The sequence below is a fragment of the Mizuhopecten yessoensis genome, unplaced genomic scaffold, assembly GCF_002113885.1.
Source record: "Mizuhopecten yessoensis strain PY_sf001 unplaced genomic scaffold, ASM211388v2 scaffold10921, whole genome shotgun sequence".
Classification (NCBI taxonomy): Eukaryota; Metazoa; Mollusca; class Bivalvia; order Pectinida; family Pectinidae; genus Mizuhopecten; species Mizuhopecten yessoensis.
Window position 1 is genome coordinate 2,316,382 of NW_018408788.1, and position 27,604 is coordinate 2,343,985.

The 27,604-nt window shown below is 34.0% G+C and overlaps 1 protein-coding gene across 10 annotated transcripts in view; it reads left to right on the forward strand.

The window, feature by feature from the left end:
• Positions 1–27,604, forward strand: part of LOC110463738 (tyrosine-protein phosphatase non-receptor type 4-like) — a 191,050-nt gene that overhangs the window by 66,768 nt on the left and 96,678 nt on the right. For 6 of the 10 annotated variants that reach the window (XM_021518570.1, XM_021518566.1, XM_021518568.1 and 3 more), the window contains 11 exons: positions 2,494–2,536; positions 8,571–8,646; positions 11,950–12,047; positions 12,986–13,106; positions 13,607–13,694; positions 15,751–15,801; positions 19,808–19,896; positions 20,859–20,922; positions 22,399–22,559; positions 25,398–25,466; positions 25,938–25,955. In XM_021518570.1, the coding sequence (XP_021374245.1) occupies positions 2,494–2,536; positions 8,571–8,646; positions 11,950–12,047; positions 12,986–13,106; positions 13,607–13,694; positions 15,751–15,801; positions 19,808–19,896; positions 20,859–20,922; positions 22,399–22,559; positions 25,398–25,466; positions 25,938–25,955 (878 nt within the window). Of the gene's footprint in view, positions 1–2,493; positions 2,537–8,570; positions 8,647–11,949; positions 12,048–12,985; positions 13,107–13,606; positions 13,695–15,750; positions 15,802–19,807; positions 19,897–20,858; positions 20,923–22,398; positions 22,560–24,234; positions 24,247–25,397; positions 25,467–25,937; positions 25,956–27,604 lie in introns of all 10 variants that reach the window. The other 4 variants (XM_021518571.1, XM_021518572.1, XM_021518569.1 and 1 more) reach the window with 4 other exon arrangements.

Consider the following 27,604-nt stretch of genomic DNA (forward strand, 5'->3'; position numbering starts at 1 on the left):
TACGATACTGTTTGGGGGCGAAGGTGTTGGGCCGGAGTCTGTCCGATACTGTTTGGGGGAGAACGAGTTGGGCCGGAGTCTGTACGCTAATTTTTGGGGGGGAAGGTGTTGGGCCGGAGTCTTTACGATACTGTTTGGGGGAGAAGGTGTTGGGCCGGAGTCTGTACGATACTGTTTGGGGGAGAGCTACACTATCTTACTACACATCTTCCTATACCTCAGCTAGATAGCGCTAAAAACATAGCATTTCCTTGTAGACATTTTTATCTAGACAGATATCTTGACTTTAACTGTAGTCATAAAAGGATTGAAACTAAATGGGGTCGCTGAGGGTGATTTCACAAATCTACTATGTTGAATCAGGCGCTGGCATGTTTCGTTGCCGTTGGCATACGATTACACATGCAGGAAATTTGTTGTATCTTGAGATACCCCTCATGGGGAGTTAACTTGAATTTACAAGTCTTAGAGTTTAGGATTTATACACCATGGACAATATGAGTATGAGACTTACATTTTTTTACTGAAATTTTGATAGACTTAACCTTGACAAAGATTTTTTTTTTTATGTATTTGGTGTTCAATTACAAGTAATTTTACAGAGATTTTTTTTTTCGTTACTGTTGCATATCATTGAATTCTATACATCATAGGATATAACTCTGTAGACAATCCGGTCTATAGAGTAAGTGATTTCCAAGTCTGCAGTATTTTTCATAGTGATTTTCTTATCAATAAGTTTGAACACTTATTTATTGACTGTATATTTTAGACCACTGATAATGTGAACAAGAGATTGTTTACATGAACCAGTGACTTTATGCGTGAACTACAAACTGTTCACAGGAATCTTTGATGTTTATATGAACCAGCGATTCTTTATGTGAACAAATAACTTTTTATGAACCAGTGACTCTTCATGTCACCATTGACTGTTTATTTGAAACAACAATTCTTAATTTGAACCGTTAATTGTTTTTGTTAACCAGTCATTATAACCATAGACTGTTTACATGAACCAGCGATTATAACCATGGACTGTTTACATGAACCAGCGATTATAACCATGGACTGTTTACATGAACCAGTCATTATAACCATGTTTACATGAACCAGCGATTATAACCATGGACTGTTTACATGAACCAGCGATTATTTATTTGAACCATTGAATGATTATGTGAACCAGTCATTATAACCATTTACTGTTTATTTGAACCAACAATTCATTATTTGAAATGTTAATTTGAACCATTGACTGTTTATGCAAACCAGTGATTGTTAATGCAACTTTGACTTAATGTGAACTAGCTATATATATATAGTTACTCCTTATGTTAATTGGCATGAAGGGTAACTAGGTAATTGTGACGAGGAGTTGAGGATTGTGTCAGATTACGAGTAGAATGGCCAAATTCACAGAATTGTAGTATCTCCATTGCTGTAGAGCTATGTGTATTGATTATTCGTGTTATTCTTGCAGAGTCAGCATCTTACTCGGTCACATGATTTTGTCGCCTCATCAGTCAGGTGTACTGTCAAACACGTAGAAAATTTAGAAGTCCCGCACACATTTTGTATTAATCTTCATAAACCTCAGAACACATTAGCTAAAATTTGAAACTTTGCAAATTGATAACTATGGAAAAAGCACAAATCAATTTCAAGATATGCCAATTTTGTCATACTGCTTTAAAAACTGGAAAATGTTTATCTCTTTTTGCCACAAGGTTAAGACAAATTTATGATGACAAATACTTACACAGTTTACATGCGTAACATTTCCACTGTGAAATTTGAAATAAACACTTGGAAAGTATGATCATTAACATGTTAATATTTTATTTGAGGAATTGAAAATACTGTCCATTTTGCCTTTGGGTTTGCTTTGTAAACAGGCAAATATTCTATAGCTTTTTAAGGTGACGATGCTTAAGGTGATGAGGCTGAACTGCTTTGTAAAATATCAGTATTCAATTATAGCCTTTAGCTGAGGTGGATACCTGATTTGATTAACCCAAGAAAAGATATATTGACCGAGGACCCAGTCCGAGGACAATATATCTTTTCTTGGGTTAATAAATCCAGCAAAGTTAAAGGCTGCAATCGTTTTATTATTTTCAAAATACTTATGTAAGCAATCTGAGAAAAAAAACGTAACTAAAAAGCTACGAAAGTGGGACGGTGCGTTTCTTTTAGAGACACGTCATAATTCTTTTTTTAGAAACACCCAGTCCTTCTACAAAAATCACACGCTCAATATCGATTTTTATCGATGGACATGTGATGCACTTTTGGCCAATCACTTGTCGGGAATAATATGAAAAATTAATAATATACAATATTTAGTTACTTTTGAATCTTCCCCAAAGAAGCTGTTACAAAATGGTGAATGGTTAATTGTTCAATTGTTGATGGTTTTTGTCTGTAAATTCATTTTAATTGATGATCACTGTCAATGTTAAAAATATTATCTTATCTTTGTATTTTCAGAGGTGGCTGGATCCACTGAAAACAATTAAGAAGCAATGTCGAGGTGAGTACTTTGGATGTATTGGGTAGTTAGTTACCTCCCCTTTTAGGCAAATTATCTCCCCTGAATCATTTAGCTTGTGACATTAAGTAAAAAAAATTATCAGTCACTCCTGTGAATAAAACAAAATTCATGACTTTAGGAGGACCAGGGAACTAAAAGAAATTGTTCTGTACCTGTGTTCCTGCGCATTAGATCCACTTAAGTCTATTTATATACCTTCCTTCTGATATCCCCTTCTCTTCTAAAATGCAAGACTGCAGATTTTAATTGAAGATAGCAAAGTAATTTTGTATAAAGGAAATTTGAAAAAGAAAAGTATAATTTGAAGAGAAAGTGAACCACATGTAAAAGTGAATTTTTGGCTTACATTCAAGAAAGTCGGATCTGATTATAAACCCGTTGGTTTGTCATAATTGCAATCTCTTGTATCACCGCCAAATGAGAACCAATCTTATTGTCGAGATTTGCCGGCGCTGTCATAGAAACCATTTTCAAAATTCCCGAGCAAGTTGAAAATTAAATAAGAAAATTGGTGAACAATGCGTGGCTTCGCTACCTAGTACACATTGGACTTATTTGATTTCTGTCTTACTTGTGCTACAGATAATTGCAGTAGTCAAAGGTGTTAATTTCCTGAGGAAATTGTGAAATTTCATTTAAGAAATCAATAGGCAAATTGTATTTAAAGTAGATGCAATCATCGGAACATGGTAATTGTTCTGGAAAATGTTGTTTATGATGGTATGAACTGTAATTTACAGTACCTTGTTACTTACTGTATACCGGGAAAATTTTCACCAGGCCATCCTTAAAATATTTCTTGTTTGGTATTGACCGACCCACCCTACCAGTGCATGGGTCGGTAGGTAGGAAAAATATTTTATTTTATTTGAACAAATATAAAACAATCATTTTTAAAATTCAATAAATTTTGTTTAATTCACTTTGTGAATCAATGTCAACAGCCACTACAACAAGAACCATATAAGTAACTTGGAATGACTAATATGAAATCATAAAGATACCAATGTACTTCTCCTATAACATAAGGGGCTGCTGGCCGGCCGTTTTCTGTCGGATATGATTTTGCCGTCTATAACCCTCATTTCCGAAGCACTAATTCTTTGATGCAGATCCGCCCGTAATCCGGGCGGAACAAAATCGGTTTGAAAAACTCACTTAATTGGTAATAACAGTTCATGACAATAATGACTACTCACGGTTCATATAATAAAGATCTCATATGTATACCAGAGACACAAATATATAGTATATTACAGAATATAGCACTCAAAATACATGTCCATGTCGTAGCACTTAGAACTACAACATGGTTTCCTGAGTTGATACAAAATAGCAGGGAGAATTTCAAACAGAACAAAATACAATTGAGTTTGTTTGTATTTTGCCTGTAGAACATCACATGTAACCATTTTTGTATTAACTGGAAAATCATGGCAAATATTGTCTGTTTCACTTCAAAAGATGAAAATCTCATTATTTGTGTATTTGACACGAAATTCTTCTTATCTAATTATGGATTTATAGAAAGGAATATTTATTGGACCCTGTTGAACATTTAAATGTAAGTAAACACACTATACTTTTTAAAAATCCGAACATTGAAAATTTGATCGTCAGCATCGGGAAAATCAGCTATGGGCAGTTAGAGGTTACACGGCGCCTGTTAAATTATCATGTCAAAAAATCTCGCCGTGTAAAACCTCTAACGATGTTGGAGTACGTCAGTCAGTAGCTGCGATAACGTAACTTTCTGACGACGAGAGTTTTTTTTTTTTATATATTGCGTCGTCAGATACCCGGCTGGGGCAGAGGAGGCCGGGTAATAACCCTTAGGCTGCTACATTGATTTCTATGTAAAGGGACACCACTGCTGAATTAAATATTGAAATATAAATTAATTCACTTGATTTTTCAAATGTGCATAACTTGAAAAATATTTGTTATATATGTGAATTAAAGTTATAAGAAAATTGTTCGTTATTGTCTCTAGTTTATATTAACGTTTTCAATTCTAAAGTTGCTTCAGTATTTACCTGTACAGGTGGTAATAAAGGTAAGAAAATGTGAAACTTTTAATCAATCGGATTTAAGCACCAGAAAGATCATTTTAAAATTATTTTTATCAGCAAATGTGATTGACAAATGCTAACAGAGATTATAAACTTCATTTATGACATAAGACGCTGTACATTTACACGGAGACTCTCAGTTAAAAAGGTCAGGTATTTCATCAAGAATTGCATGCGATTTGCTACAGGTTTCAGGTCGTCATTCAATATATTTACTGTCACAGTCGGCATATAGATATATCTTAGCTACGGTCTTACGGTCTAGTTTATGATTAAATCATCGATAAATAGTTTGAAGAAATCAATCGGCTCAAAACGTATAAATGTCAATGTTCAATTCGGCCTCACCTGCAGACGACATGTGCGCCTCGGTCTGCCGATATTTTTATGTTTGCGTAGGGCACAAAGCCGTTCATTGGAAAGTTACATACTATGTTACACCGAAGTATTTCCACAACAACCATGTCAAACCCTTTAAAACCTTTGTTATCATCGTAGGTGACGCTGGAGAATAAATGTTTACCATCATATTCATCACTTCAATCTACACGTCCGCCATTTTTATGACAGCGGTTTATATTAGTGCTAGTCAGTCAGGTGTTTGTTAGCAGTACGATCCCGCATTAAGCGTTTTAATGACATTAGGACTAGGTAAAACTAAAAAGGAACCAAAATCCGGAATGTTTCGGATTCCGGAAATAGCGATCGTAGATAAAATAAAAAATAATAAATCAGATACGTACAATATTTTTATTTAGGCCCCACCGATTAATTTTTCGCCTTTTCCGCCCTCTCCAATGAAAGAGAATTTATCATGACAGCAAATTTCAATACACAACATGCAATATATTGTTATAACATGTGAAGGACGAAATTAACCCAGGGAGAACATGGATTTTATCAAAAAAGGGCAAATATTTGACTTCGTGCAAGTTTCCTTGTAAACAGTATTTTTACTCATTATTGTTCATGAATGTTTGATTTGCGTAGGTAGTTTGTTTTAAAAAAATAAATGTAATTAAATAAATGTAATTAAATAACAGGAAGTTAATTGTTCTTTAATGCTTTTTAAAGAGAGTATAACTTTTTTCAAAATTATATTTTATCATTTCATTTTGTAATATGTAATTTACCTTCCATCATGATTTCCAAGAAGTTTAAAATATTTCATGGTTCACATTGACAAAGTGAATATAAAGCACCAGCACTCAATGTAAAGGAAACGGATCACCAGAGCAAAATCAGTTTGAAAAGCAAGCATGGAATTTATGAAACCACACTATTGATTGTCACTAAACTCTTGTCTGCAACTCCAAATTTAGGACTAGGTTTTAGTGATTTGGGAGACACGAGTTCACTATAAAACCGCTACGTGGAATGGATTTGGGCCTTACTAGGATAAAAGGTTTAGAGTATAATGTCTATCGGTTATAGGTATGCTGACATTCTCTAGCCAAAAAGGAAGTGGCGTGTCACTGAACGGTATCACAGAAATTTAATTCAAACACTTTTCTCAGTTTGAGTATAGGTTACAGTAATGAATGTTTCATGGATTGTTATTCTGCCCCATAGATTGAAACTGAAAATTCTAGTAAATTTTTTGAATTTCCCTACAGTCGTATTTCTAGGCTAGGAAAAAACAAAAAAAACACAACCATTTATACAGACAGATATCAGATGTAATCATGCAATCTGCAGCCATTTTTATATTGTGTTAAATTTCTTACACCAAAATAAATTTACTGCATCAAGAAAACTGAAATATAGAGCTAAACATTTCTTGATGGATATAGTGATGTTAGAGAGGTCTCCTAACTTGTAGATACTAAGGAAGGGCTATGGTGTACATCTTAACACATTTGGACCGATTCCAACATACATTTGTTACAAGTTGTGTAACACATGCTTCTGTGGAAGTATAGAGAAAAAAAATTCTCATCCCACTTTCTTCACCGAATTTCTCCTTCACTCTATCTAGCATGAAAATCTGACCTGTTTTGATTCATAGGTCAGTTAATTCCTATATTGGTATTTAATGAATTTTGAAAATAGGTCATATCACATTTTGGACCTAGGAATCTGATGCTGCCTTCAGGCGAGCCTTGACAAAGCCTTGCAAGGCCTGCATAAACATTTGCAGGTCCGCCAGGATTTACACCCGAAAATGTTACATTTAATTAAAAACAGACAAACCAGTTGAGCCGGAAGTTCAGGTCAGTTGGTCAAAGGTCACATGATATGTTACTAAAAATAGAAATTCAAGTTACAAACAATGTCTGTCTTGAAAAAACTCTTCTGACAGCTTCTGACTTTGACAGTTCTGTTTGTCAGTGAAAGACAGATTGTGAGTAGACGATGCTGGTATATCCTGTTGTATAACATTTCAAATCGGGGGAGACATCAATATTCCTGTTACTATGGACAATAACAGTATCTTGTTTCAAGATTCATAATGTCATCAGGTACCTCCGAAGTGCATAGCTACATCTCGGTACAAAATGTCCTGAACTACACAAACCCTAGCTATGCTCATTGTGCTGTATAATGTGATTGGATAACCTGTAAGTGCTTCAATCAGAAACCCGTCATTTTTTGTCGCTTAGTAATTACGATTATAATGATAAGTTCAGTAGGACTCGTTGGTGTCGGAGCACTTTGCGAGAACTTCAATTGTGACCCGTTCAACATAGATTTATAAAGCTAAAAGACACCTGAACATATCTGTCACATTTTGACAATTTTGTCCTCAAATTTATTTTTCTTAAAACTCATTGGAAATTTGGTGATTTAAATCTAAGAAGGGCAAAAATGAATTAACAAAGGTTATTTATGTAGACAGTATTAAAATAAAAATTTAGATTTTTAGTTGGCATTCAAATGATTCTAATTTTAACATACAGAGCAAAATCTTTTTCTTGTGTGTTTGATAAGAATTGAAAAAAAAAAATTTTCAATTTTCTGTTCCAGATAAATAGGGAAAAAAGGAAGAGAGATTCACAGTATTCATATAAAAATTGTAAAAAAACATCGCATATCAGCTGGCTTAATTTGTACTGAGTTTTTAGTATAGGATGTAGCTAGGAATGGCTGTGACATTTTCACTAAAAAAATGTCTACTTGATTGGTCGGTGACGGTATGCAAAAAGAATGCTCTAAATAAATAATAATTGGTGGAATTTAACAACAAAAGCATCAGTGGAAACATTCACAGTAGCATTTTTCGCTCACTAGGAAAAATGACAAATTCATAACACAAATTCCAAAGTGTTGTTGTAAATTCTATAAAGCAATGCAACCATTTTGATAATGACAAACAGGCTGACATAATAGCCAGTATGAAAACGACAAGTTTGATTTCATCAAATCCATCTATTAAGCTTGAAGGTGTCAGCAGTTAAAGCAGGTTGAAAATTGAAACGGAGTATTATATAGAGGCTATACTGTGGATGTATGAAAGAATTTAAAAATTTGATTTGTATATTGTGTTTTATAAATTTTTAAACAAAGGAGTATTTTGTACTCTGTTATTTATCTGATGTTTTAGTGAAATAGGTGACCGTCACAACTCTTGTTGTTGACTAATAGTATTCGTGTTTGAATATAAAATAGATGACCGAAAATTAATTAACATATCTTCATGATTTTTAGGATCGGCAACCTTTGTTTGCACAGATATAATACTGTTTGAAATAACCATCGCTACTGCTGCTGAAAAAATCCTATATAAGGAATAAAAATCATGCTTAACATAACGCTTTTTCATATGAAATAATTACTGGAGACTATGGAAAAGCAGTCCGGACTTGTAAGTCTATTTATCCAGAAACTTCATGCGAACTTAACATTGTGAAGCTGTAAGACTTTTCAAATCCACCAATCACTTGCCGAAGCAGGAAGTAATCAATCATTTAATGTTTTGTTGTTTTTTCTTCTCGTTTCAGGTCCTCCGTTCCAGTTTTTTTTCCGTGTAAAATTTTATGTATCAGATCCTAGCAAGCTGTCCGAGGAATATACAAGGTAATTTGTTCATGGTAGCCCACCATACACACTGATGTTGATATAGAAAACTACACAGGTTTGTTCCAGCAATTCTAAAGATGGGTTCCTGTTCATTTAAACATAACTTCACTATTTAATCAATATAAAAAGTTAGTCCCCCAGTGGTACTTCACTATTGGTCTCTATCCATCAGTCCGTTTGTCCGTCTGTCTGTCCATTCCACATTTGGTTTCTGTAGGAAATCTTTATATCTGTCACCATGGTAGAATACTAGCTTTGACTTCCTACCATCACGCCTAGGGAGAATTTCTCTTTAGCTTATTCGGTAGAGGGTAGGACTAGTAAACCAGAGGTCCCGGTTCGACTCCTAGTCAAGACATTGGAAATATAATGAACTCTGTTACATTGCATTTGATTTGCATCAAAGTTTGCCATACATGGGACGATACATGCTTCATTTGAAAGTAAGCATATAATTGACACATGATTGATGCTGCTATAATGCAGATAAATTCTGATTTTTCAATGGTTTCGTAGGCTAGGTTAAATTAATAAAATGACTGATTTTCCACAAGCTTATTAACCCTTTCACCCCTATGTAACTTGAGTGAACTCCACCATGCATTAATTTGAAAGAGTCCATTATGGTCTACAGTGGTGAAAGGGTTAAGGGTTAAGGGCGGGGAGGGGGGTGTTGGATTGCACAACTTTTGGGAGATATGCTTTTGTTGTGTTGAAAATATAGATAAAATTCAAAAGGGAAATAACCCTAGAGTTTGTGGTAAACAAATAAGATTCAGCATGGACAAATTGTACTTCTCTGTGATTTCTGTCATCAATAAGGAAACAGTGCCCTCTCACCTGTATAAAACCTTGTGTGTGATGAATTGAGCTGTGACTGAAATGATGTTGTCTTCGCCAGGTAATAAAGGCCACAAACTTGTTTGATGATACGAAAATCTATTATCCCTAGACTAATTCTGTTAAGACATGAAGATTTGTAATCAGAATTGGATACCGACATGCCAGGAAAATGAGCACTTTCCTGATGACTCACCTTCTACGATTTCATGATGCATCAATATGAAAAAGGCAAAAACTATGAAAGTGTTCAGAGAAAATGTTCTATTTCTGTCATCATCTATCCAAACTCCTTTAGGCAAAAACATGCCATATTTCACTGACAAAAGTGAAATAGCTTCCATTTCGAAGGATTATCATTTAAATGATAAGTGAATGAGCTTGAATACTGCTGGCAAAGCATGAACTATTTTTGGTTGTCGTAATTTGACTCGTTAGAATTAAGGAGATGAGGGTGAAATTTTTACTTCAAATTCAAACTCTGATCAGGAGCACAGTTACACTCTGATTTTAACATTTCATCCATGTTTTCCATGAACTCATTGAAGGAGAACATCAAATATTTTTTAATCAATTAATATTTGTATGCCCCCCCTATCCATTGTGGATATTTTAACGCAGTGACATCAGATTAAAAGATTTCATTTGGGAATTCTCAGCACATAGATTATCCAATCAGGAAGATATTTACTCGGATCATTTTTTTTTTTTTTTATAAAACAGAGATTTTAGTTCAAAATGTTACATTTGAATTATCACGTAGGGACAGACTATATAGCCACATTATAGACACCGATAAAACACGACCATGATTCACTACGAATTACAGCCCAACGATTAAAACAGATATCCAGTAATTATGCTTTGAAATATTCATGATGAGCCGACGCATTCAATTTTCAATAATGAGTAATTATTGAATTACTATCTTCGTTTCACAAGCTGAACCAGTCACATCTAGGTGCCAGATGGTTATATATTAGTCGACTATCGGGAGACTGGGGATAAATATTTCATTTCCATACAGAAAATAACATGGGTTCTTGGCTATTGCAAAATGTGTACTTGGTTGAGAAAGGGTTGTCTTGAGTTCTAGGATTAGAGAAGGCTGTAACCATGGGTACTGGGATTAGAAAGGGTAACCACAGGTGCTGGGAGATAAGGGCTACTTATAGGGTACCAAGATTAGAAAAGGTTACCATAGTTACTAGGATCAGAAAAGGTTGACATACATATAGGGATTTGAAAGTGTTGCCATGGGTACAGGGCTTATTGCTTTTGAAAACCAACCACAACTTGTTGGGGAACCACTATAGAATGGGTTTAATGTGAGTCTCCAGATAACAGTTCTAGGTAGAAATATTAACTTGAATTTGTGAATAATTCTGTATGAAGACCTCTGATATGTAGCAAGATTTGCCATATGTTCAGATAAATATATCATGTAAAATGTTGTTGTGATTGTGCAGCCCTGATATTGAGTAAAATGAAATTCCACCTTCTGACCTTGTACTGTCATAATCCTCATCACAAGTTGGATGATACTCCCTCTTTTTCATTAGTGTCCCGTCAATTTGTGTGTGAAATCTACAAATCTTATACAAATGTACAAAGGAGGTATTTTCCCCCGGCTACCAAGCATCATTGCATTTGTCACACAGCAAAATATGTTGTGTCAGGACTTTTTAGAATGGCGTCATTTCAGCATGTTAACATTTTAAGGCTAATGGTTAAGCAAAGATAAAATGGTTGTTTTGCGATTCCCTTGTCAGAAATGCATTATTTCTGTAAAATGAAAATTTCTAGTTACACAGATAACTTGCTTAGTTGGGGAACACTTTAAGTTTTAAGTTTGGGCCTAATATGCTTAACTAATTTCATTCAGAAGCAGGGCTGGGGATGGGAGTGGATTGATAAAAAGAAGACAGATATAATGACCTAATAAGTAAATGAAACCACCCCATGGTGTGTCCTATCACAAGTAATCATTTTGGTTGAAGAAAATATAATTTGACCACACCTTAAATTGTATCGTTCCACTCTGATTAAAATTTTGTAATGCCTTGATACAGAATTTCCACTCGGATGAAAATTTTGTTGTGCCTTGATACAGAATTTCCACTCAGATTAAAATTTTGTAATGCCTTGATACAGAATTTCGACTCAGATTAAAATTTTGTAATGCCTTGATACAGTATTACAATTTCTTCAGAAAAATTTATATAAGTTGTTTCTATCTTTCTTTTCTTTTCTTTTTTTTTATTGAGAAATCAACAGTGTAAAAAAAATTAAAGAGTTTTTAACAAGTTCAAACATGAATTTTGAAATACCTCCATTATTCATAAAGTAGCATTGAAGTTTTAACAATAGTTGAGTTGTCGACAAAAAACCATGCGTGTAGTGAAGGACATTTGATTATCGATATATGATTCATTATTTTGTTATTTGTTTACTCGACAGGTATCATTTTTTCCTCCAAGTGAAGCGAGATATTTTAGAAGGGAGGCTAGTGTGTCCCCCCAGTACTGCCGCCCTGCTGGCTAGCTACGCAGTGCAATGTGAGTATCGTACAGGGATAATTTTCGTGGCATGACATTAGTATATGACCTTGTATTCAGTTTTAAAAGTCATGTTAACACATTCATGGAAGGATAAATAAAGTATATAAAGATACACAATGTCACCATGGTAAAACACTAGCCACTTTCTCTCGACCTGGCTAGGGAGAATTTCCCTTTAGCCCATTCAGTAGAGCGTAGGACTAATAAACAAGAGGTTCGGGTTCGACTCTTGGTGGAGGCATTGGAATAATAACCTCTGCTAAAATATTGACAAAATACTATCTTTACTTGCAAAGGAACGCTATAAGTCCCCTGGAAAACTTGGGGCACATTCTTTCCTGGAGGGGGAGTATGTCACCTTGGTAAAATACTAGCGATTCCTACCGACCTGGCCAGGGATCATTTCTCTTTAGCTCATTTTGTAGAGCGTAAGACTAGTAAACCAGTGGTCCTGGGTTTGACTCCTAGCGGAGCTATTTAAAAAGTAATAACCACTGTTACAATAACATGGAATTTCTCCTGTACCGGTAGGTACATGTTGCTTAGGGTACCTGTGGTTTAACCGACGCTTACATCCTTGGACATATATCTTGTCATGATGTGAAAGTGGTATTTTATGATGGAAAAAAACCCCACAAAAATATCCACATGAACAGCATATAACCATAGTTATTATGGAGACGTAAATAACATAAAAAAAACAATAAACAGTATCTCACAAATTTTTGGGGGTGCAGTTGGTGCAAAATTTCAGCTTTACCTCTTGACAATTGAACATTTCTGAGATTCGAATATTCTGATAGTTGTGTATTATTGTGTTTTATGAAAATAAAAAATGTTCATGTTTTGTTGATTTTGTGAAAATTTCACAATATTTTTCTAACTATTTTAGGTAGAAAAGCACGTTATAATGGGTGTGGGTTTTGTTTGTTTAGCTGAGCTTGGTGATTATAATCCAGAAGAACATCGGGACAACTACCTCACAGAATACCAATTTCTGCCTACACAGACGGAAGAGTTTGAGAAACAAGTGTCAGAACTACACAAACAGCACAGGTAACACAGGAGGTGTCATTAAACGAGGGGGAAACTGGTAAAAGCCGTCTTAAAAAATATGATGGTTGAATTAAAGTAACATTGATTATTGATGAAATATCTAGCTTTAACTGTATAGCAAATTTGTAGTCCTTTTCTCTTTAAGATTCCTCTTAATTGATAGAGAATTTAAATTTGTTTGTACTTTTTACTTTTGTGTCACTTATGGGTTTGAATCCAAGTGAATGTGCAGCATTGACTTTCTTAACATTTCAGATCATCTTTGACTGATGCTGTCCTCATAAATATGCTAATGAGTTGACTCCCTTTGGCTATCTGAACCCCATATTGATTACTATCATATTTAATGACATAAATTATCTCCCATTAGTGGTTATACAACCAGGCCAATTAAGAATATTTGTTATTGTCAGCTGTTATAGCACTAATTGTCTCCCTTTAGAGATCCTTCCACTTCTGACTTAGTATCCTATTTAATGACACAAATTGTCTCCCTTTAGGGGCCAGACTCCAGCTGATGCAGAGTACAACTACCTAGACAAGGCCAAACGTCTGGAGATGTACGGAGTGGATCTCCACAACGCTCGGGTAAGTTATCAACTGTCGCACCACACCGCTCGTCTCCCCCTCCCCTTGCTTGTGTTCTCAGTGTGTGAGCTTGTGAACCATCTGTGGAAATAGTGAGCAATAAAAGAAATATCAGCATACATCTTTGGAGTTTCTTAAACACAGGACTAGGGGCCACACATTTCATGTAGATGACTTATGGTACGGCCTCCAGTATTAGGAATAGCCTGGGTATTGCAGGAAGTCTTCCAAGGTTTCTCAAGGAACAAAAATAGTAACTTCATTGAATATATCAATATAAGAGGGAGGGGGGGNTTTGTTAACATTAAAAGTACTGTCAGTGTTGATAATCAGAAATTAAAAGAGGAATAATGAAAAATATCTGGAACTGCAGATAGATGACATAAGCCAAAATAACTCTGAAGTCTGGTGTGTATAATCAATAATATGTAATCAAGCAATTTTGAAATTTGAAGATAAATTGATAAATGAGTGGTACATATTTTTCAAAAAACGTGAATGTCATTATATGTATATATTTGGGAAATATCGCTGTTTAAAAGCTGGTAGGACGAATAATAAAACCAAAAAATATTACTACCTGTGAGCTTCAGAAGGGAATCTGAGAAGATGTGTCATAATTTTCTATGGTGATTTTAACACAAGTTGTCGTTTTTTGGCCAGATGTTATTTTACAGGATAACAAAATTATTTCATGTTTTAACTCATTCACCCCTGAAATTTCATAATGAATTATTCCAACCTTTCAATTGGAAGAGTTCAAATGTGTCTTCAGGGGTGAATGAGTTTAAGCCTTTTCTTTTGGTGAACTATTATGTCCACATTTTACTCAAATATAAAGAATAAATGCATGTTAACCTTGTTTGTGTTGTAAATTTTGGCTGATTATGAAGGAAGCATTTATGTTTAAATATCTTAACGAAAACATTTTTCTTTGATATTTTGCAAAATATGTGTAAATTTGATGTTTTGGAAATGGTGTTAAAAATTTAACTTTCTTTACAATTTATAACCATCAACAGAAATGTCTAAGCTATTGTGTTATGCTTTATTTTTCTTATTTTCCCCTGTTTTTGACTTTGCACTTTGTTCCTATTGTCTTCAGCTATTTCTTTTTCAAGTTGCTTTATTTAACAATTGAAAAATAAATACGAGATTCATATTGACTTTTGATTTTTTTTATGCAGCTGTTTTAGAACTAGGCTACGTGAAATAAAGATGGAAACTGCAAAATTGAGTTAATGATTTCTGAACAGTGATCAGACAATGTTACTCCATACAAGATCTAAAGATTATGCAAATACTCCACACAGTACATTGTAATACATTATAATTGCACCAATAAAAGTATAAGGGAAAAAAAGGTTTTAGTAAAAACAAGATGGACATTTTTCTTTTCCTTGTTTGGTTCTAATATGAACAGCTGCACTGGATGGTTCATGGTTTGTAAAATTAGGTTGGATGGATTTTCTAATCCTGATAAAAACTGTTTTGAGAGAAGGATGAGAAGAGATTTTAAATAATTCCTGTGTTATACTCTCTCCTTCTGATGAGGTAGCACATCCTACTTTTATCAGTTTCTATGTGGTGTGCATTAGTGGACTAGTAAAAAAACTGAATTATCTCCCTTGCTCCAGATTTCTCTCACTTTTATTCCTGCTTTGGTGGAGACATTTCGGCTTTATTGGTTAGATGTAGATTATTGGTGACGGTTCTCTACCTAAAACTCTTGTTGAAATATGATGGAAAATATTATTTATTATTAACTTTCTTCTTCATCTTTTTTTCTTCTCATTTATCTTCATATCAATTGTGATGTTTGTTTTGTTTTTAGGTGAGGCATATTTCTCAGTCATGAAGTATAACATTTTTAGAAATTATTTATGGATCACTTTAAGATCATTCTAAAAAATAAACAATTTTTTAATTTTGATAAATAAACAGAGGTTTAATAGAGCTTTTCTATTCAAAACAAAACGAAAAATGTCTTTTGCCTCAGGAATATAGAATATTATTTATGTAAAGGGAGATAATTCATGTTTTCGTTTTCTTGCAGTCTATGTCCATGATGACGGGTGAAATAGAGCAGGAAACCGCGTTCAATATAGTCAGTATCATTTGACACTAAGCCGCTAACATCTAACACACTAATACTGCATAGCTAGGGTATACATGAATACGTAGGAAAACTTAGCAATATTAATTAAGCGTCTGTCCTCTATCTTTTGAAAATCTGTGTTTTGTCACATCAGTTATTTTAAAAGTATCTCTCCAAATATTTTTCGGAGAAATATTAAACCTCAAAAACTTGTTATTTCAGAAACTGTTACTTGCCTGGAGTATTTTTTTCAGTGAAGTTTTGTTGATGTTAAAATGTTCTATCTTTAATGGCAACAAAACTGCATGCTTATTATTATTGATGTTTGAATTGTAAACTTTTATTTAAAAAGAAAAAAAAAGTGTGACAAAATCGGACCCCTAAAAAGGCATCTGACCTACAGCTGGTGACTGTCATTGTTATACATGTTACTAACTGTTACAGTCATTGTGTTCTGTGTCCTAAGGTAGCGTGTGGATAGCTGGATGTTCAGTGCTATGATGTGGACAATTTCATGTAGCAGCAATAGTCACCAATCAAATGTAAAACCGAGTGACAATTCATCTGCCATTGGATGATTAAATTCTGAAAATGACAAAACAAAATTCTTTTCTGCCTCAATTAATTGCTTTATGTAAAAAAACACCTTCTGTACCTAAATTATTTGCTGTATTTAAAGAAATCTTCCTTGCCATGATCAATTACTATGTGAAAAAATTCTTAACTTTTTGTATGTGTAAAATATGGTCACAAAATACAGTAATATGAAGAAAAATTATATGTTACAGAAAATGCCCACATTTGCATTTCAAAGGTTGTGTGTATGTTGTAACATTGGGTTGCTGTATAGGACTAATCACTGTGCTATATATAGCTACACAGCATCCTGAAATAACCTACAAATATATAACCTAATATGATTGTTCAACTATTTTTGAAATTAATTTGATATTCCTACCCTGACAAGAAATGCAGGTTATAGGAAAATATAAGCATGCACAATGCATACATATATACTTGAATGTACAGGTATTATCTCACAGTAACATTTTCAATAAATGTTTCATTTTTAATTGGTTCACGTAAATTCAAGTTTGCATTATAAGATGTCTGTTTGGAAAGTGAAACATGTTTAGGATCCCTGTACCACTGCCAAAAACTGTAACTATATATTTGAAACTGTTTTTTCCGACATTACCCGATAATGAGAAATGATAGAGGTGAAATTTACCAAATATAATTAACAACAGTGTTCTGAGTGTAAACAAGACAGTCGGGGCTAGACTCAGATATGAACGCTAAGATTCACACTTCTAAACTATTGCTCTAATCGGATGAGCTACCTTATTGACGGAAGTGTTCTGGCCCAATTGATTTACAAAAGGAGGTTAAGGGGAGGTTACTCCATTTAGGAAAAACCAGAGTCGGTGGGACAGGGATCTTTAAGTAATAACTATGTCTGATAAAACACATGGTAATCTCTGTAAATGGACCATAAAAAAGGAGAATCGCACTGCAATGGAAGGTGATAGTACTGCAGTATGGGGAAAAGTATGGGTCCATAGCAGTATATAGTAAACTTAACAGACCTCGCCCCATAGTAAGGTCCATAGCACTATAGTAAACTTAACAGACCTAGCCCCATAATAAGGTCCAAAGCAGTATATACAGTAAACTTAACAGACCCAGCGCCATAGTAAGGTCCATACCAGTATATAGTAAACTTACCAGATCTAGCCGCATAGTAAGGTCCATAGCAGTATATAGTAAACTTAACAGACCTAGCCCCATATTAAGGTCCATAGCAGTATATACAGTAAACTTAACAGACCTAGCGCCATAGTAAGGTCCATACCAGTATATAGTAAACTTAACAGACCTAGCCGCATAGTAAGGTCCATAGCAGTATATAGTAAACTTAACAGACCTAGCCCCATAGTAAGGTCCATAGCAGTATATAGTAAACTTAACAGAACTAGCCCCATAGTAAGGTCCATAGCAGTATATAGTTAACTTAACAGACCTCGCACCATAGTAAGGTCCATAGCAGTATATAATAAACTTAACAGACCTAGCCCCATAGTAAGGTCCATAGCAGTGTCATTAGTAAACTTAACAGACCTCGCCCCATATTAAGGTCCATAGCAGTATATAGTAAACTTAACAGACTTAGCCCCATAGTAAGGTCCATAGCAGTATATAGTAAACTTAACAGACCTAGCCCCATAGTAAGGTCCATAGCAGTATATAGTAAACTTGACAGAACTAGCCCCATAATAAGGTCCATAGCAGTATATAGTAAACTTAACAGACCTAGCCCCATAGTAAGGTCCATAGCAGTATATAGTAAACTTAAGGGACCTCGCACCATAGTAAGGTCCATAGCAGTATATAATAAACTTAACAGCCCTAGCCCCATAGTAAGGTCCATAGCAGTATATAGTAAACTTAACAGAACTAGCCCCATAGTAAGGTCCATAGCAGTATATAATAAACTTAACAGCCCTAGCCCCATAGTAAGGTCCATAGCAGTATATAGTAAACTTGACAGAACTAGCCCCATAATAAGGTCCATAGCAGTATATAATAAACTTAACAGCCCTAGCCCCATAGTAAGGTCCATAGCAGTATATAATAACCTTAACAGACCGAGCCCCATAGTAAGGTCCATATCAGTATATAACTTAACAGACCTAGCTCCATAGTAAGGTCCATAGCAGTATATAGTAAACTTAACAGACCTCGCCCCATAGTAAGGTCCATATCAGTATATAATAAACTTAACAGACTTAGCCCCATAGTAAGGTCCATAGCAGTATATAGTAAACTTAACAGACCTAGCCCCATATTAAGGTCCATAGCAGTATATAGTAAACGTAACAGACCTAGCCCCATATTAAGGGCCATTCTTAAAACCCTTCTCATGGTCAAATTCTGATTATGTGCTCAAATCATTTTTTTTCTCATTTTCCGAAATTCTGCCCTCAAGCCCTGTAAAAAAAGAGAATAATTTTTTCGACCTTCAGGGCTGGCCAATTATCAAAATGTGAAAATAATGTGAAATTTAAAATACCTGTCTTGCCAATTATTTACAAAAAGTTGCTTTATCACCTTATATGGGAATTTAACTTGAGCAAGGATACAGAATTTGAGCATGAAAATGTTTTATGATGAAATCAGTATGATTTATATGTAGTCTACATTTCATGTCTATATATCAGCCTTTGATAGATATTAAGTATATGTGTGACTATTTTTACAATACTAAAGGTTGAAAACACAACCAAACATTAAAATCTTACTATTTTTGATGAAATATGCGTCTTAATAAAGTGAAATGTTTAAAGGTATGATTAGGTAATATGCTGTTGTCCTGTATTGATATGCTTGATTTATATTATTTTCATAATTTATATTTTAATCAGATATATTTATGTGATTAAGAGAAATTTGTTGAGTGTTGTAGTGAGATTTAATGGTGGTAAACTATAACCGTGTATTAACATTATCAATGTGGTGTTGTCCTGTAATGGTATACTGCCACCTTTTGCTCATTGAACTTTGGCATTTTAAAGGGGTTTGACAGTATATCAAAGGAATGGAATTTGTAAAAAAAAAAAGGAACAAGGGACCTTGATAGATATCAGCAATAAGTGATGTGGCAAAGAGTGATAGTAAAATTAGTGATATGGAAATTAGTGATATGGCAATAAGGGGTATGGCAATACCTGATATGGCAATTAGTGATATTGCAATAAGGGGTATGGCAATAAGTGATGTGGCAAAGAGTGATAGTAAAATTAGTGATATGGCAATTAGTAATATGGCAATAACTGATATGGCAATAAGGGATATGAAAATGAGTTATATGGCAATTAGTAATATGGCAATAAGTGATAGTAAAATTGTTGATATTGAAATTAGTGATATGGCAAATGAAATGAGTGGCATTATATAGAGGTTCTTCTGTAACATGATTTGTGCGATATTTTGTAATCCTTGTCTTTGGTTACAGGATCAGAGTAACGTAGACATACAGCTTGGTGTCACGTCTATAGGATTGGTCGTGTTCCAGAACAACGTCAAAATCAACACATTCCCATGGTAAGTCATAAGTAACTGTAGAACCTTTAACATTAACCCATTCACCCCTAAAATCACATCTGAGCCTAACCAAACCAAACACTGGGCAAGTCCAGTTTAGGCATGTAGGGGTGAGCGAGTTAAGGGCATCCATGTATTCAGGTTTTGTCTCTTAGAGCGAACCCTGGGTGCAAGATTCCTTCTTCTTCATTACTTTACGGGGGCTCCATCAAAGTTGAAGTTTTTGTGCAAGGTATAGATAAAAGATAAAAGCTGATGTATGTTTTTAGCATGCGATGAGGGCTTCAAGTGCTGCATAGGGTAAGTGTGCCTTGAAGTCCTCTAGTGTTGTGCATTGTACTGCTGCTATGGGAAGGGGATTCCATTGTGTTATTGTGTGTGGGAAGAATGAATATTTGTAGGTGTCCTTTGTAGCAGATATGTATTTGTATGCGTGAGGGTGTGCATGTCTGGTTTGAGGGTCTACGGGGGTCAGTATGTGAGTTGGGTTTATGGCTACTGTTTGGTGTACAATTTTGTGAAAAAGGATAATTCTTGTGTGACAGCCCCGTGTCCTCTCCTAGGCCATCCTTGGGCACAGAGTCGAATCTTGCTAGTCCAGGCACTTTACAGAAATCAGTCTCTATTCCTTAGACATCAGATCATGACGTTGACCAACTTAAATATCCTGTTATCCATGGTTGAACTTTGATAGATGTATTTCTTCTTTTTATAACTATAAAAATCACTAGGACGCTTTCATCTGAAATGCATTGTCATATGTATTAGATACAAAGGATATTTTGATGAGCAAGTTACAGATAAAAAGAATGGCTGCTAGTATGATGCACAAAATAATCTTGAAAAATTTAACCTATATATTTCACAAATATTTAGGAAAGAAAAGCCTCTATTCTAGCTAGCAAATAGCATGTATACATATGTCTGATTTGAGTTGTAATCACTGCATCAATTTTTTTCAGGGCAAAAATAGTAAAGATTTCCTTTAAAAGGAAGCAGTTTTTCATTCAGCTTCGACGAGAAGTGGTAAGTTGTGTTATGAGGTCGATACAAATAGTAAAGCTTCAGGTGAAAGCCAAATTTTATTTCCTTAAAGGGGCTGGTCGGGGAAAAAATGTCATATTTGCTAAAATGGCATACACATGTTTAAAATACCTTCTTATGAAATGTACCGATACAAATTTTGCTGAAATTAACTCCCTAAGAGTAAACATTACAATTATATTAAAGAAATCCTAAATCGTCACCTGACAGTCTAAAACTCTCAATTGACCTAGATCATTGATGTAATTTTACCGCACGCACGTCATCAACAAGGCCAAATGTAAACATCGCGGTGAAAGAAAAAGATGCATGCAAAAGTCATGACAGGCACAAACTATCAATACCGTTATATATAACAACAACATATAGGTAGGAATACTACACTTGCATCATACATGACCTTTGAAAACAAATATTTACGTATAGTATTGTTGTCTTGTCCGCTAGTTGAGTCCGACATGGCACATGATGGCGTGCTATTGTTGTTATCTTCACTGCCTCACTTTCGAAACAACCATGTGACATATATAAATAGATCTGTGCTAAATTTACGCGGGGCTTCCCCGAGATTTCAGTGGTCAAAACTGGACATTGCAAGCAGAACTCGACCATCATATTGTCGTGGTACCTGTATAACTTTTGGAAGGCCAGTGAACGCATTTAGACCCATTTATTTTGTAATTTTTTCCCCGACCAGCCCCTTTAAAATCATGAAAATAAGATGCAGACCTTTATAATATGATCTTGGCTTTTTCTAGACAGCCTTACAGTTTTAAACTTATTTTTGTGTATTTGGATGTTATTCAACACACTCCCAACAGCCAGGGTCATACGAGGACAGGACATTTTGTGTAGTAAACGTAGGATTTTAATTTTCCAAAAGATTTCAAGCTTGTCCTGAATATTCTATCTTGTTTATGCTTGAAAACGGCAAAATTTAAAATGGGGACAAATATATTCATTGGAGAGAATTGCCTTATATTATAATTATTGGTCAAAATATATGAATTATTGTTAGTAACAAATTAAACATCGGTGATTTTCATCTGTTACAAAATAAAATTGTTCAATAGGTTTTAACATGTTGAGCTATAGGTAATGAGAGATGTGCGTGATTTTTCTGTTGACAGAACGATGCTGTAGAAAATTTAATAGGTTTTAACATAGTGAGCTATCGGTAATAAGAGATGTGCGTGATTTTTCTGTTGACAGAACGATGCTGTAGAAAATTTAATAGGTTTTAACATGGTGAGCTATCGGTAATGAGAGATGTGCTTGATTTTTCTGTTGACAGAACGATGCTGTAGAAAATTTCATAGGTTTTAACATGGTGAGCTATCGGTAATGAGAGATGTGCGTGATTTTTCTGTTGACAGAACGATGCTGTAGAAAATTTAATAGGTTTTAACATAGTGAGCTATCGGTAATAAGAGATGTGCGTGATTTTTCTGTTGACAGAACGATGCTGTAGAAAATTTAATAGGTTTTAACATGGTCAGCTATCGATCGTGTAAAAACTTATGGAAGTCCTGCGTGGAACATCACACGTTTTTCCGGCTTTATGTTCCGAATCCTCCCACCAAGAAAATATTCTCTATCGGGTCGAAGTTCCGATACAGGTAAGATGTTGGTTATAGGTGGGTATCTGTGTTAACCTACACTGACACACTTAACAGGATTTTTGCAGTGGTTTTATTTTGGTTTCTTTGACATTTTAATTTTTTGAGTAATATTTTGAATCCTATAGAAGAAGTTAGCAAAATTATGAGTGAAAATATTTAATATGTATAGTCTTAACTAGATTCAATGTAAGGTAAATAATACTGTTTTTTATGTCATTACCTCCTTTAAACCTTATAATACAAGGACAGTCACAGTGTTGTAGTCACAAACAGTTTTAATCTAAGCAATCTTATCTTGAGATAGCCTTAAATAATTTCGTCCAGGGTTCAATTAAACAAAAACCTAGTTAGCGAGTGGAAAAACAGTAGTTAGATTTTATACATAGGTTAGTTTTTAGTTGACAGGAATAGAAGTCAGTAAAATGCACGTTATCTCACAAACACCACAGAAAGCCACTTTAACTGTAACCAGTGACTTAGTTGATAAGTCTGATCACAAGCTTTGTTGGTGGTAGGTTGACTTTTATCTGTACTTAGTCTTGTTGACAATTGAATAATTATGCACTGGCTTTTTATACCGAGGACTTGTTGTAACATTTTAATTTGCGTAATTTTCATTCAGTTATAAGTTTGTTTAATTGGAGATAATGTCTAGCAGTTTTTAGAGGTGCAGATGTAAATAGATATAACTTTGAACAAAAAGCTTTTCCACTTTTACATAAAGTTTTCAAGTAAATCGCATCGTTTCATTTCTAGTTTGCAACAGAATGATTATCTCCCCTTAACATAAACATACCTGGTATATAGTTCATGATTTTGTACAGACATAACATAAACATCTATCCTTCTTTCCAATTTTAGACCTGAAATGAAAGCGAAGTTTTCATTAAAAGAATTCTGATGATATTATGATAAGATAGCCTTTCAAACAATACTACTACAAAAATAATAATAATTACCACGAAACTTAATAGGATTTAATAGGATAAGTGATGACTATGTAATGCCTTTAAGTCCATATCAGTTATGTAACAATTTGCACACAAAATAATACAAATACAAAACAAGATTACTGTTTTCACTACTGTAAACTGTAATGACCAATTGATCACCACAGGAATAGAATATTTATATATTAAAATATGTATGTTAATTTTGAATTTATTAAAATATTGAAAATCAGTTATCAAAACATGAAAATATTGTGATGAAGTTTGTACAGAATGGTTGATTCCTACCGTGTATATATATTGCCTTCTGTTTCTGCATGCTAGTGATGGCAGTACGGACAGTATGATATGTTTGCATGTAGGGATGTATTATATATACCATGTTTTTGACTGTACTTGGCCATGTTTGCTCAGCTTCCTGTTCCATTCAACAAGTAGGACATATAAACATATGAAACAAAATGTCGGGAAAAAATAAATTAGTTAATTGCTAATTTATACAGACTTAATGCAGTTGCCAATATTTGATATTTCATTCTGATGAGCAGTGAATTAATTTCTTTAGAAAAATAAGTCTGTTTTTCAAAAGTATTGAATGTTGATTTTTTTTTTTTACATCAAATGAAATGTCTTCCCTTATATTGATGTCAAATAAATTAACTTGCAAGTTTTGTATTACATTATAAATAACTTGTCATTTTTTTTACTTTTATTAAATTAAGTTTTAGAAGGAGGTATGTACATTTTTTCCTATCAGAAGGAACGGCAGTGATGGAAATTATAATCAGAATGCTAAAACATATTCTACGCAGACCTATATATTGATAATCAGATTTTTGCACGTCATTTCTTAGTGAGGAGTATATGATACCAAAAGAACTTGGTAAACTGTAAAAACAGTTCAGTAAATAAAAAATAAAAATTGTACACACAATTTAAGCAAGCCTTGTAGAAATTTCCTGTTACAGTTTACTAACCAGAAAATAACTTTTGGTTTGGGATTTTATGATAATCACAACACAAACTTTATACTTTAAAAGTTAATCTTTCAAATCATTACCATTGGAGAAGCTTTTGGAGATCTGTTTTCATCCATTCTCAATTTCATAATAAAAAAAAAACTTTTCTTTTCATAAAGTCAATATTTTGCTTTCATTTGATTTTTTGCTGAAAAATTTAACACATGCAAAGCAGTTTGAAAATTGATCTCCATAAGCACAGAATCCATAGACATTGGTTTCAGATAACATTCTTTCTCAATGTTAATTGGTTTTGGTATTTTAATAAAATTGTCTCTTTCCATAACAACAAACACAGAATTTGCAATGGGTTCTTTCCACAGAATTTTCTTGGACTGATTTGATTTATACTAAACTGTCAAATTCTAAACAAAAATTCATCCTTTCTTTTCAAAATGTGATATTCACTTCTATATAACGGAGGTAAATCTGTTTGGCTTAATTTGAAAACTTATAACTTTCTTAAAATACCGTCTAATTTTCCCCCAAATGTTTCTCATGGGGATATTGTGGGTTTGCTTTTTATATTAATTATTTTTCCACGCAAACTGCTTTTTCATTATTGATGCTGAAATTTAAAAAAAAAAGTTATTTGTTGATGTCACATTTTGAAAATTGGACAATTGATAAGAGCAAGTTTGACACGGAGCTTTGCAAGCTGATTTAATCATACCATGTGACCATCCTATCACCCAATCATCCGTACCAGGCATCTGAAATAGAATCAGGCTAGGTATAAACTCCTGTACCAATTTTTTTTCCACATTTCCCGTGTAAACCTCTTCTACCCTCTCCCAAAAACACAAAAAAGAAACCTAATTCAGGAAAAATTTTGACACCCAAACTAAATGAAGATCTATTTCCAGTGGAAAAACAGAGTTCCAGACTTTGGAAGAAAGCAAGCGGCGAACTAAAATGGATCGTTCATTTTCCAGGTGAGAGCCTTGCCTGTTATTTGACAAGAGAAAGAGGAAGTTTCCTGGCCCTTTCCAGTCTAGTTACTTACATGATATTTGTATAGTCAATCCCCACTCTGCATCGTGTAGCCATGGAGATGATTTAACGTTTGGTTAACGGTAATGGCGTTATCATGTGCATTCTGTAGATTTTTTAATTTACAAGAAAGAAAAATACTGAATAATTCACCCAGTTTTCTTTGTTTATTGTCTTGAAGCTAACTCTTAGGGAGAATTCTAATGACATTCTAACATACGTAATAGTTGTGTGCGAGAATGAAGATGAATGCTTTTTGATTGGTTATTAGTATCCGAAGTGCTTTCTAATTGGTCAATATATTTCAGAACGCAAACTGATTTGCAGATTGCTTTCTGAAATGATTTTGATTTGCATGATGTATTTATTCTATTTATTGTATGAATGAATGAACTCTTTTCTCGTTGTATTAGGATCATCGGATTTTTTCGGTAATATGACAGTTACTTAGATTGGAACATATGTGATTTTTATTGTGTAATTCATGTCTTTATTGGGGAAACAGTATTCCTTCAAAGTAGTTTATTTCCTTGCTACCCTTGGATTTGAAAAAATCTCTACTTTCTGTAAAAAGGACATGAATCCGTAACTCTGACCTCTGACCTCTGACCTTTGACTAGAATATGGTGTTGCTGTGCATATTCCCGGGGCTGTGTTAATGGTCTCCGTATATTTTTTCCTTCTATTATTTAATGGTGGATCTTGGATGTATAAAACGTTCAAACTTCTGGCTACACTGGACAAAGTAGTATGCACGGTCTGTTGTTGTTATGTTGATGTGTAGGGTTTGGCAGAGTAGCTAGTTAGCTTTCCTAGAGGGGTAAAGAATATCAAACTAGATATGTGGTTTAACTCTTTCACCCCTGAAATTTCATAACGAACTATTCCAACCTTTGAACTGGAAGGTTCAAATGTGTCTTCAGGGTTGAATGAGTTTGCAAAACAACCCAAAGATCTGTGACAAACCTGTTGACTCCTCGACTTGGATTGTTACTGAATTATCTACAGTTATGCAACTGTTTCGAAATATGTAGCAGTACATTTGTATTTGATTAATAAAATGTTATTCATTTCATCCTGAATGGAAGACAACTTGACATAAGCAACAGTGAAAGGTAGAATAAAAATAGTTTGGCAACACAAAGAGAACTTTAATTTAAAAAAAAACAGGAAGAAAATAATTTTTCAGTACAATATTGTTGTCCTGGACATCCCCCTGGACCCGATAAGCAACTAGAATTATCGGATGAAATGGACAGCGTCGGTACCAATTTCCCATCATTAAATACACTTTTGTCCACACTAAAAACATATTCTGATAGATTTTGTGTTTAAATCCAAAGAAATTTTTGGTATCATTAAACATTTTATGCATAAGAAGATGGTAATTTTCCGATCCTTTTCCTGTTCTGATTCAGATGAACGTTTTAATCATAAAATTAGATGTTTTTATAGTTCCATGTTCAGATGCCTGGTGTATAACCTTGTGTAGTGTAGTAATGTAAGTAGTGATTCAAACACTCTCAGAATTCATTACAGCATTGCAATTTTTGGACTGTTTTCTGGTGAATGTGACACGTTTTATTTGTCCACCTCTCTTCGTTTCAGTCCATGTTGATAGTTTTGTATTTAATCAGTTTTGCTTGCTTCAGAATTCACTAACCTTTTCATGTATTGACCTTTGGTTTAACCTTTTGACCTTTCTCATCAACCAATCATAAACCTTCACAACCACCCACCCTTACACAATACACAGCCTTACATCCTGGTAATTTGAATAGATAACGGAAATGTGATGACTTGCACCAATTTTAATTTTTTTAATTTTTGTTCATGTATCAATTTTCTTGTAGAAATAGATCAAATGCATGTTTAAAATACAATAGAATTTAATGAATGAATTATAATGTGACATGAATATTTCAATCCATTTGTATTGCATTTGATAACAAATCCTAATTCTAAGGATATGGGGTGTACAATGTACGAGAATTAATTATAAATGTCAATTTAAAGTTTTGTGAAGGAAAATTTAAGTAAATGTATTTGTTGGTGATATTATTTCCTGTACAGCTACTGA